Here is a 10828-nt window from a genome sequence, read left to right on the forward strand (position 1 = left end):
CCTGAGCAACGCATGGAAGCGGTGCAGGGCAAGACGTACAGCCAACAACTCGAGGCAATTGACATGCCAAAGGCGCTGGGGTCCTGTCCAGGAGCCCGCGGCCGCATGTCCATTGCACATGGCGCCCCAACCCGTGGTGGAGGCATCTGTTGATACAACAACATGCCTGGACACTCGTTCCAAGGGCACTCCGGCCCGAAGAAAACTGAGGTTCGACCACGGGGTGAAGGTCTGACGGCAGGCCGGAGTCACTGGGACTCGGAGCGTGCCGTGATGCCATGCCCACCTCGGGACTCGATCGCGAAGCCAAAGCTGAAGTGGTCTCATATGAAGCAACCCGAGCGGCGTGACTGCGGCTGCGGATGCCATATGCCCCAGGAGCCTCTGAAAGAGTTTCAGTGGAACCACACTCTTGCCCTCGAACTGACGAAGGCAAGTCAGCAGTGACTGCGCGCGCGCGCTCGCTCGTAAGCTGCGCGCACATAGCGACCGAGTCGATCTCCATACCGAGAAAAGAGATCCTCTGCACTGGGCAGAGTTTGCTCTTCTCCCAGTTGACCCGAAGGCCCAGACGAGCTAGGTGCCGGAGCACTAGGTCCCTGTGTTCGCAAACCTGATCTCGAGAGTGAGCTAGGATCAGCCAGTCGTCGAGATAGTTCAGGATGCGAACCCCGTGTTCCCGGAGGGGAACAAGGGCTGCCTCGACGACCTTCGTGAAGATGCGAGGAGACAGGGCTAGCCCGAAAGGGAGAACCGCGTACTGGTATGCCTGCCCCTCGAAAGCAAACCGTAGAAACGGTCTGTGTCGAGGAAGAATGGAGACATGGAAGTAGGCTTTCTTCAGGTCGATCGCTGCAAACCAATCCTGCGGCCGTATGCACTCGAAAATGCGTTCGGCCGTGAGCATCTTGAACGGCATCCTGTGAAGGGAGCGGTTCAAGACGCGCAAGTCGAGGATTGGTCGTAATCCACCGGATTTCTTCGGTACAATGAAGTAGGGGCTGTAAAAGCCGGACCTCATTTCAGCTGGAGGGACAGTCTCGATCGCACCCTTTGCCAGAAGGTAGCGACCTCCGCTCTCATAACCGGGGCATTGCCACCGACCATAGTGAAGCGGACTCCCCTGAAGCGGGGAGGAGACCGCGCGAACTGAATCGCGTAGCCGAGCCTGATGGTCCTCGCGACCCAGCGGGACAGCCTGGGAAGCTCTAACCAGGCTTCCAGGAACTGTACCAGCGGGGTCATACGGACCACAGACGTACCCTCGGTGGTGCAGCGAGGCGGAATGACCGGCCCAGGCGTGGGTGGCATAGCGGCCCGGTGCGGGGGCACGGTCATTAGCCGCGTCCTGCCAGAGGAGGCCAGGGGAGGACCAGCGTCCCACTGGGGCGTGCTCTGGCAGGGAACTGGCGACAGAGGGGGACGAGAGTGGCGAGGCTCGTGAGCGACGCGCACTGTCATCCGCGCACTCTGTTTGCTCAGAGATGGGGAAGTGAGTTCTTTCTTTAACTTAGGGTGCTGCTCGTCGTGGGACGAGCAGCGGGTTAAAAACCAAGGATTCTCCCCCGGCCCTCCACCGGGGGAAGGAGCGGCCCTGCTACCGTCTCCAGGGAAGAACTCAACGCCATCTCTGAGCAGCCCGTCTCAGGAGCGCCGCTTGGCCTGGCGTTAGCGGGGCACAGGGCGGAGACAGGCGGTGCTACCCTCCTGCGACCTCCTCGTGCTCTGAGCCAGTGAAGGCTCGAGGGGAGGAGTCGCAGAGGGGCGGTATCGGCGGGAAGCAGGCTAAGGAGACCGCACGGACAGATGACCGTCGGTGCAGAAGGTCCTCAGCCTGCTTATAGAGTGATCGAAGACTGTTGGGCGCAATCCTCAATCACACCGCCGACCAGGCTGCCCGTCTCAAGAGTGCTGCTTAGGCTGGCGTGGCAGTCTAAGGGGCGGAGACGGGCAGCGCCGCCCTCCTGCGACTTGCTCCTGCTCAGGGCCGGTGAAGACCCGAGGGGAGTAGCCGCACGGAGGGGGCCTTGGCGGGAAGCAGACTAAGGAGACCGCACGGATGGATGACCATCGGTGCAGGACCCGAGTCTACTTCAGGTGGTCGAAGCCACACCGCCAAAGAGCCCAGCCCGGGACATGGGGGAGCTTAGAATATGAACTCTCAGACACCCCCACATCAACCTGGCTAAGCCCATGTCTGGACCACACTAGTGGACATCACCTGACCCAGGATCACGCAGGTACTGATGTCGCCTGAGCGAGGTCAGCAGTGTGCGTGGCGGAACAACCAGGCCGGCATGGGAGGCATAGCTTCCCAGCATAGGGGCGTGGTTAGAGTTTCCGCGTTCTGCCAGGGTTGGCCAGGGAAGGACTAGCGTTCCACTGCGGCCGGTTCGGACAGAACTCCCGGGACAGCACTGCATCGAAGGCGCAGGCGACACACAGCACTGCATGACCGTGCCACAATAGTGACAGGGAACATACAGCCCATGATCGCCGTGCGATCGAAAGCAGCGAAGGCGGAGGACACCCGCGGGCCGCGAAAGTCACGTGGACTCTCGCGAAGCGCAGGCGTCCCGATGCACGTCCGGGAGAAGCTTACAGCGCTCGGGGGGAGGGCGGGGCCACTCCAGCCGATGCTTTCAGCTGCCCGGGAAAGCATGGCTGACAGCTCTGGATCGGTCCCGGCAACGATGGCACTCCCGTGGGAGGCAACGCAGTCGAAACTTCATTTCCAGAGGAATCAAGCCCGCCTTGTGATGCTGTGAGTGCATGACACCATCCGCCAGAGCCCCGAATGAAACACTGGGTCCCCAAAAGAAACCAGGCACATACGGAAGCTCCACGGCTCGCGATGTGGAGGGGGGTGTGGCCCGAGGAATTGACTCGTCGGTTGTTGTGCCACACCGAACCCTCAGATCACCCTGGCCACCAGCCAAAGTATCCCTTCTCGAGGAAGAGATAAATTGGGGTGTGGCAGAGGGGACTCTACTCACATGGAGATCATTGAGTCTCGATCTATAAACATCGCGATGGTCATGTTCCCGCAATGAAAACATGACTCATCAACGAGCGCTGCCGAGCGTGATTAAGCCCACACGCAAAACAGCGCTCGCGACCGTTAGGCAGATGAATCACGCACACACATCCAGGAAATAGAAAATACACGGGCGAACCGTCTTGAAAAAGACGTGCCGCGTGCAGCTCTTTTAGAGAGTGGAAAAGCTCAGCAGAGTGCTGAAGCGCCCAGGGAGAAACACACTCACTGTCGGCAGATTACTGCACAAATCAGCAGCAGGAATGCGATCTCGCTGGAAAACGCCGTCACACCAACACACTGAAGAGCCGCTCGTCTCGAAGAGATTTGAGATGACACTCAGAAGGCTTGTGGAGTGAAGTACTGAACTTGGCTCCGAAGCGAAAACATATCTGCATGTTGCCAGCGCACTTCCTTTATATCCCCAGGGTGGGGCGGAGTTACGCTATGCAAATTCCGCAGACCCATGGCATTTCTTTGCCATTGGCTCGTTTTATATACTCGAAGATGATAGGATTTCTAAGCGAAACCCCATTCGTCGTCATCCGACGTAACTCGGAGTGACAACGAAAGGGAACTCTAGTTCCGCCACTGTTGTAAATGCATGAAACTCGACAGACACATCACATTTATTATCCAGTAGACATGTGCAAAGTTTCAGAAATGGGCGTGGTGAGGGGCTCAGTAGCGCCACCTTTAGTCAAAAATGGAGGCTTAGTTTTTCCTAGAATCACAAAAATCGGTATGTATATTGTTCTCATTGAGCCGGACAACTTTCTAATTTACAGTTATTAGGTCCGACCAACAGGAAGTCAGATATTTTGGTTTGAATGTGATTTTTTGGAGAATTCTCTCTCTCTCTCTCTCTCTCTCTCTCTCTCTCTGTATCTGTGTCTCTGTGTGTGTGTGGGGTGTGGGGGATTTGTCTGTTAGGAGAAATTTGCTTTTATAATTGTTTTTCAAGGTTTCATGGGATTTTTAGGCCCTTAACGTGCTCGAAAACTCTTGAAACTTTGCACACAGGTCAGAACCTGTGGCCATCAGGGCCGGGCTGAAGCTGGTACCCGGGCGTGGCAGGGGGGCTCAACAGCGCCCCCTTGAATGGGGTCCGAAAACTTGGTCCATAGATCAAACTAGCTTGCATGAATTAATATGAAACTCAGCACACATATAGATCTCATCGGGCCAAACAACTTTCGCACTCTTAAGTTATACGCCAGCCCAACAGGAAGTCAGCTATTATGGGTTGTTTGGAGAACGCTTGCTGTGGAATTTGAAACACTCCTCCTAGAGAATTAATTAAATCGCCACCAAACTCGGTGTGCATGAAGTCAAGACATTGAGCATGCTAAATTGTGGACGGATTTTTGATATCTCGAATGCTTTGGCCGTGGCGAGCATAGATATCATATAAAGGCTAGATGTCTCGTCCGCGCTGCTGGCCAATGGAGCTCGACATCCGCACACGGCGGCCATCTTACGACAGGGTGCTCGCTCACTCATAACATGGTGCATGTACTTTTAAATAACCATAACTTGCTCAATTTTCTACCGATTTTCAAACGGTTTGGTTTGTTATAAACGTCAGAGATGTAGCTATTATACTGCATACATATGAATAATTATGTTCAAAATGTTTAAGCATTCAGAATTATAGCCACGTTAATAACGTTTGTAAGAAACCAAACCGTTTGTAAATCTGTCCAGATTTCAGCGAGATAAGAGGATTTGTGTGCGTGCTGCTCACTCACCTTAATTCACAGAGCCCTGTCCTAAGATGGCCGCCGGTGATGCCGGAAGTGACTCCGCCTTAAGACATCTAGCCTTTATATGATATCTATGGTGGCGAGGACATGAATTTTTGGCGAGAAAAGAGAAACACGAAGTGTTATAACTTCTGCACACATTAACTGATCTTGATGAAACTTCAGCAGTATGTTCGTGGTAAGAGGCCGATCAGATGGATGTAACTATTGTGAGTCAAAGTTATAGCGCCACCAACTGGCAGCAGGAAGTGTGTCACTTTCAAAATGCTTTTGACAAAAGTGGGGGGTTAATTTTACCCACAGTTACAAAAATCAGTACGTATATTGGACTCATCGAGCCGGACAACTTTCTAATTTACAGTCATTAGCTCCGACCAACAGGAAGTCAGATATTTTGGTTTGAATGTGGATTTCTTTGCAAAATCGGCCTCTGAATTTTTACCCACTACTCTTAAGTGGTTTATTTTATCCCCACCAAACTTTTTCAACATGATGAAAATACATTAAAGATGCTAAATTGTGAACGGATAATAAATATCTCAAACGGTTTTGCTATGGCGAGGGATTAAAGTAATGTCAAAAAAGGAAACACTAAAAGCCTCATATCTTCTAAAAATGTAGCCTAATTATACAGCATTTCTTTCTATATAAAATTATATAAATATCAGAACTAAACCCATTTTATTCTTTTTTTTCAATTGAAGAATTGTTTAGTACAATTTGTACCATTCACGGTTAGCAGCGCCTTCACTTTGATGTTTCCAAGCACATTTTTGCGCGTGTGAAGAGGATGATTTTTTCCGTCGATATTGGAACATGACTGAAGTACAAAGCCTATAATAAAGAAAAGTTTAGCATCCAAATACATCGCAAATGTTGAAACATTTTGATTCTAATGAGAGAGTTACGTGAGCCCAACACTGCTTACTTTCGTTTTTATTTTTACATTAAATTTAAAGGATTTGTTGTGGAATATTTTGAGTGTATCATAAAATCAGAAAAAGGTAAAAAAAAAAAATAAAAAAAAAAAAAAAAAAAAAAAAAAATATATATATATATATATATATATATATATATATAGCTGCGAGCAGCGATTACGGGCCAAAGCCGGCGGCACCGTTGCGAGGAAACGAATTTATGGCGAAAAAATATAAAAATGAAGTGTTATAACTTCTGCATACATTAACTGATCTTGATGAAACTTCAGCAGTGTGTTCGTGGTAAGAGGCAGATCACATGTATGTAACTATTGTGAGTAAAAGTTATAGCGCCACCAACTGGCAGCAGGAAGTGTGTCACTTTCTAAATGCTTTTGACAAAAGTGAAGGGGTTAATTTTATGTACAGTCACAAAAATCAGTACACATATTGGTCTCATCGAGCCGGACAATTTTCTAATTTACAGTAATTAGCTCCGAGTAACAGGAAGTCAGATATTTTGGTTTGAATGTGGATTTCTTTGCAAAATCAGCCTCTGTATTTTTACCCACTCCTCTTAAGTGGTTTATTTTATTCCCACCAAACTTTTTCAACATGATGAAAATACATTAAAGATGCTAAATTGTAAACAGATAATAAATATCTCAAACGGTTTTGCTATGGCGAGGGATTAAATTAATGTCAAAAAAGGAAACACTAAAAACCTCCTATCTTCTAATTTATTTCTATATAAAATTATACAAATATCAGAACTAAACCCATTTTATTTATTTTTTTCAATTTAATAATTGTTTATTTATTTTGTTACATATATGTAATGTATATATATATATTTTTTGTTACATTTATTATATATATATATGGGGGCCCAAGCCGGTGACACCGCCAGTGTAACTAAAGGCACCAGGGTGGCGGTGCCACCGGCTTGGGCCCGCAATCGCTGCTCGCAGCTATATTATTTATATTAATATAATATAAATAAAAAAAGAATGTGACAGAATTCTACCCTTGTACCCTATTTATACTGCTAGGTAAAATATGCTTATAGTACATTAAAATGTTTAATAAAAATTCTATTTTGTTTAGTATTTAAAATATTTGCCTATTTTTTTTCATATTATTAATTATTTCTCATAAGTTTCTTTTTAATATTTTTTTTTTATTATTATTATTGTTTTTATCTCTGCTTTTGATGATTTTCCAGGTGGTGAAGCTGAAACAGATAGAACACACATTAAATGAGAAGAAAATATTACAAGCAGTTTCCTTTCCTTTCCTTGTGAAACTGGAGTGCGCTTTTAAGGTACAGGAGCAAATTATATTGAGAAGAAAGACAATGTTAAAGTGTGTTTGTTGTGTTTAGCAGGGCTACTGCAAAAATGCAACATAGAAATTAATTTCATTAAATAATTCCCTCAACAGGATAATTCAAATTTGTACATGGTCATGGAATATATCCAAGGCGGAGAGATGTTCTCACATCTGAGACGGATTGGAAGATTCAGGTGAACCGCTTGAAAACTAGTAAATAAAAACTCTTTATTATGTGCCTTTAGCCTTCTTCCATTCTTTATCAATAAAATAACTTTATTTTTTCCTTATAGTGAGCAGAATGCACGTTTCTATGCTGCTCAGATTGTTCTGACGTTCGAGTATCTTCATACTCTAGACCTTATCTACAGGGACCTAAAACCTGAAAACTTGCTCATTGATCATCAGGGATACATCCAGGTGTGCCAGTCACTTGGCTGCTGATCTTCCGATAAAATGTTACTTGCACTTTGGTCTTGTGTTCATCCATAATTTGAATTAGCTTCATCCATAACTCTTATATATTTGAATGTGATTAAGGTAACAGACTTTGGCTTTGCCAAACGAGTGAAAGGCAGAACTTGGACATTGTGCGGTACACCAGAGTACCTGGCACCAGAGATCATTCTCAGCAAGGTAAGAAAACACACCAGTAGTTCTTCCTCCTTAGGAGTTCAACGAGGTCTCAGCGTTTGCTCTTTTTCTTTGTTAGGGCTACAACAAAGCTGTTGACTGGTGGGCGTTGGGTGTTCTGATCTATGAAATGGCTGCTGGATATCCACCTTTCTTCGCTGATCAACCTATTCAGATCTATGAGAAAATCGTATCTGGCAAGGTCAGAAGAATTTCAAAATTTCGACAAAAAAAACAACAACAACAAAAACCACATAATGTCTTCTCCTCCCATACCTGTAACAATTCCTTCCCTTGTGGGTCCTAAAATTATACTTATTAATTTTATTTATTTTTTGTCCAGAAAGCTTATATCATTTCTTTTGTTCTTTTTTTTTTGGACAAATTTTTATTTATTTATTTATTTTATTTACCTTTAAATTACTAGACTTTATCAATAATTTAATTTAGTAAAATAATTTAAGCACATTCAGCACATTCTTTCACTTAAAGGGGTCATCGGATGCAAAATTCACTTTTATATGAATTTTATATGAATCTATGACACAACCATTCACTCCTTTTTTTATCCTCAAAAAGCCTAAACACTCTAAATAATCAAGCCGTTTGGATTTTCTGAGCAATATGATGTCATATTGCTCATGCTCCGCCCACGACCACTGTCCAGTATTAGCATATTTCCTCCCTTAGCCATTTGTTTACTGTCCACCAAGGCAGGTTGTCAAGGCAGCACTTTACCTGTCTTGTGTCAACATGCCTCATGAAAGAGAGGGGTGGGGTGAGCAGTTGCTCATTATCATTTAAAGAGACATGCACTGAAAGGGGTCGCTATGAATAGAGCTGTTTTTGAGGAGGTAAAAAGGGTGTTGTTTTGCACAACCATTGAGGAATTTTAACCAAAGTATGTTACAAACTTTACACAAAGACCCTAAAGAATCATACCAACTTGTGGAAAATGGGCATCCGATGACCCCTTTAAATACAAAATAACTCTCCAAAAGGTCTCACATTGGGTGTCTTTGTCGACCTCTTGTGGGAAAAAAAATAACATGATATTTCATAACTCTTGCCACCAGATGGCCTTATAGCTCTATATGGTGCAAATGAACTGTTCCCCAGGGTCCCCAAGTCATTTTTCTTCAGTGTTTTTTTTTTTTTTTTTTTTTTTTTTTTCTTCACTGAAGTGTCTGAAGTGTATGTTGATAATTCAAGTTAGTAAGATGGACAGCAAGGGGGAAAAAACAAGTAAAACCTTGAAGAATATTTATTTGAAAATGCTGATTTTAATTCAGAAGAAAAAATGCTGTTAATTGTAATTGTACTGCATTGTAAATTAGTTCAAATCTAGGAGATTCCTAGGGAATTCCTTTTTAGTATTTTTTGACCAATTTTTTAAAAATCCCCATTTTTCATTCCTTCCTATGGTGGTCAAATTGGCACGCGAAGGAAGGATTTGTTATTATGTGTGTGTGTGTGTGTGTGTGTGTGTGTCTATTCTGTTCAAATGTGACAAAAGTCCTAAGGTCTTGAACCACTCTGATGAACACTCAATTTTTTAAAATTAAAAGAAAAATATGTTTGTGTCTGACCCGAGGAGAGGATGAGGAAAAATGACTAAATACTACTTTATAGATTCCTTTATTGAAATTTCATTTGAGTGGTGAGTGGCAAAATGTGTGAGTATTCTGGGTAGTTGCCAGGATTTTGCTCTGCTCATTGTTAAGGTGTTTTGAGTGGCTGTTTGCACATTTTTTAACACAATTTGTTTTTCAGTATTGTCAGTCCCTCTTAGTGTTGGCCCTATATCTAAAGTATATCACAATTTCTATTTATTTTACACAAACTTGATTGCTTCATCAGTATTCAATAAATAATAATAAATAATATCATGTCGTCATATATCTTTTGGGACCAGAATAAACATCTTAACAGGAGCATTTGTCGCACAAAGGTTCTAGAGATGTTTTCAACATTTGCTGACTTCTACAATAATGCATGGGTGTTTTTTTTTTTGTTTGTTTTTTTTGTTTTAACATAATTCGATATTATTGGATAAATATCAAACATTCAGATGTGAATACTTGATTTGCACAGGTACGATTCCCCTCACACTTCAGTTCAGACCTGAAGGATCTTCTGCGCAATCTGCTGCAAGTGGACCTCACAAAGCGCTTTGGCAACTTGAAAAATGGAGTCAGTGACATCAAAAACCACAGATGGTTTGCTACGACTGACTGGATTGCAATCTATGAGAAGAAGGTGTGGCCTTTTGTTCTTTAACACCTTCATCTTCATACTTTCAGGATTCAAGTTTCTGAATGGATCTCGAGAACCGCTCTTTATTTCTTCATGAATTTTACAGGTTGATGCTCCCATCATACCAAAGTGCAGAGGGCCTGGAGACACAAGTAACTTTGATGAATATGATGAGGAAAACATACGGGTATCTGTCACAGAGAAATGTACAAAAGAGTTCTTGGAGTTCTAGGGTACCTGTAAAAGCTTTATGAGGTTTTTTTTTTTTTTTTTTAGTTCTGGTTTCCTTATTTTTTCTTCTTTTTTTTTTTTTTAAACATTTGATTAGACGTAAACGTTTTACTGTATTATGTTAATTTATACATTGAATAAAGCCTATTTTTCACTTTTTGCAGTTTTTTACCATGGAACACTGCTCCATTTTCCCCCTGTCTTTTACACATTAAAGAAAAGTATATGTTCAGTATTAATATATGAAAAAGCTAAATTCTCTATTAGGTGTCTATTACGTGTGTGCGTGTGTGTGTGATAACTGTAGAATATGTGTATATGCTGAAGAAAGCCTGTGTCTGTTCAGAAATATGAAAAGGTAAAGAAAGTACAATGTAAAAGTGTACAATTGTTTGTTTGAATGTTTTTTTCCTCCAGCTTTGAAAACAGATCCCCTAAACAATGGTATACAGCTCAATCATACAGTATATGATACTGATATTTCATCTGAAGTTTTTTTTGTTGTTGTTTTTTTTACTATTATTTTTATATCTGCTGTAGAGATCATGCTGTACAATTTTGTGACCAATTATTTAGCCACTGAATAAAATTATTTGCATTGCCTTGTAATGTCCAATGCAAAGTGTCATTTATTTTCTGTCTTTTGTTTGTCCTTA

The 10828-nt window shown here is 43.5% G+C and overlaps 1 protein-coding gene across 1 annotated transcript in view; it reads left to right on the forward strand.

The window, feature by feature from the left end:
- The window catches only part of prkacba (protein kinase, cAMP-dependent, catalytic, beta a), an 83061-nt gene extending 72258 nt beyond the window's left edge, over positions 1-10803 (forward strand). Inside the window, exons 4-10 of the mRNA XM_079856800.1 lie at positions 6946-7044; positions 7164-7246; positions 7346-7472; positions 7593-7688; positions 7765-7887; positions 9780-9944; positions 10048-10803. Of these exons, the coding sequence (XP_079712926.1) occupies positions 6946-7044; positions 7164-7246; positions 7346-7472; positions 7593-7688; positions 7765-7887; positions 9780-9944; positions 10048-10173 (819 nt within the window). The 3' untranslated portion in view covers positions 10174-10803. The remainder of the gene's footprint in view (positions 1-6945; positions 7045-7163; positions 7247-7345; positions 7473-7592; positions 7689-7764; positions 7888-9779; positions 9945-10047) is intronic.
- The last annotated feature ends 25 nt before the right edge of the window (positions 10804-10828 follow it).

The sequence above is a fragment of the Squalius cephalus genome (assembly GCF_949319135.1).
Source record: "Squalius cephalus genome assembly, chromosome: 22".
Lineage (NCBI taxonomy): Eukaryota > Metazoa > Chordata > Actinopteri > Cypriniformes > Leuciscidae > Squalius > Squalius cephalus.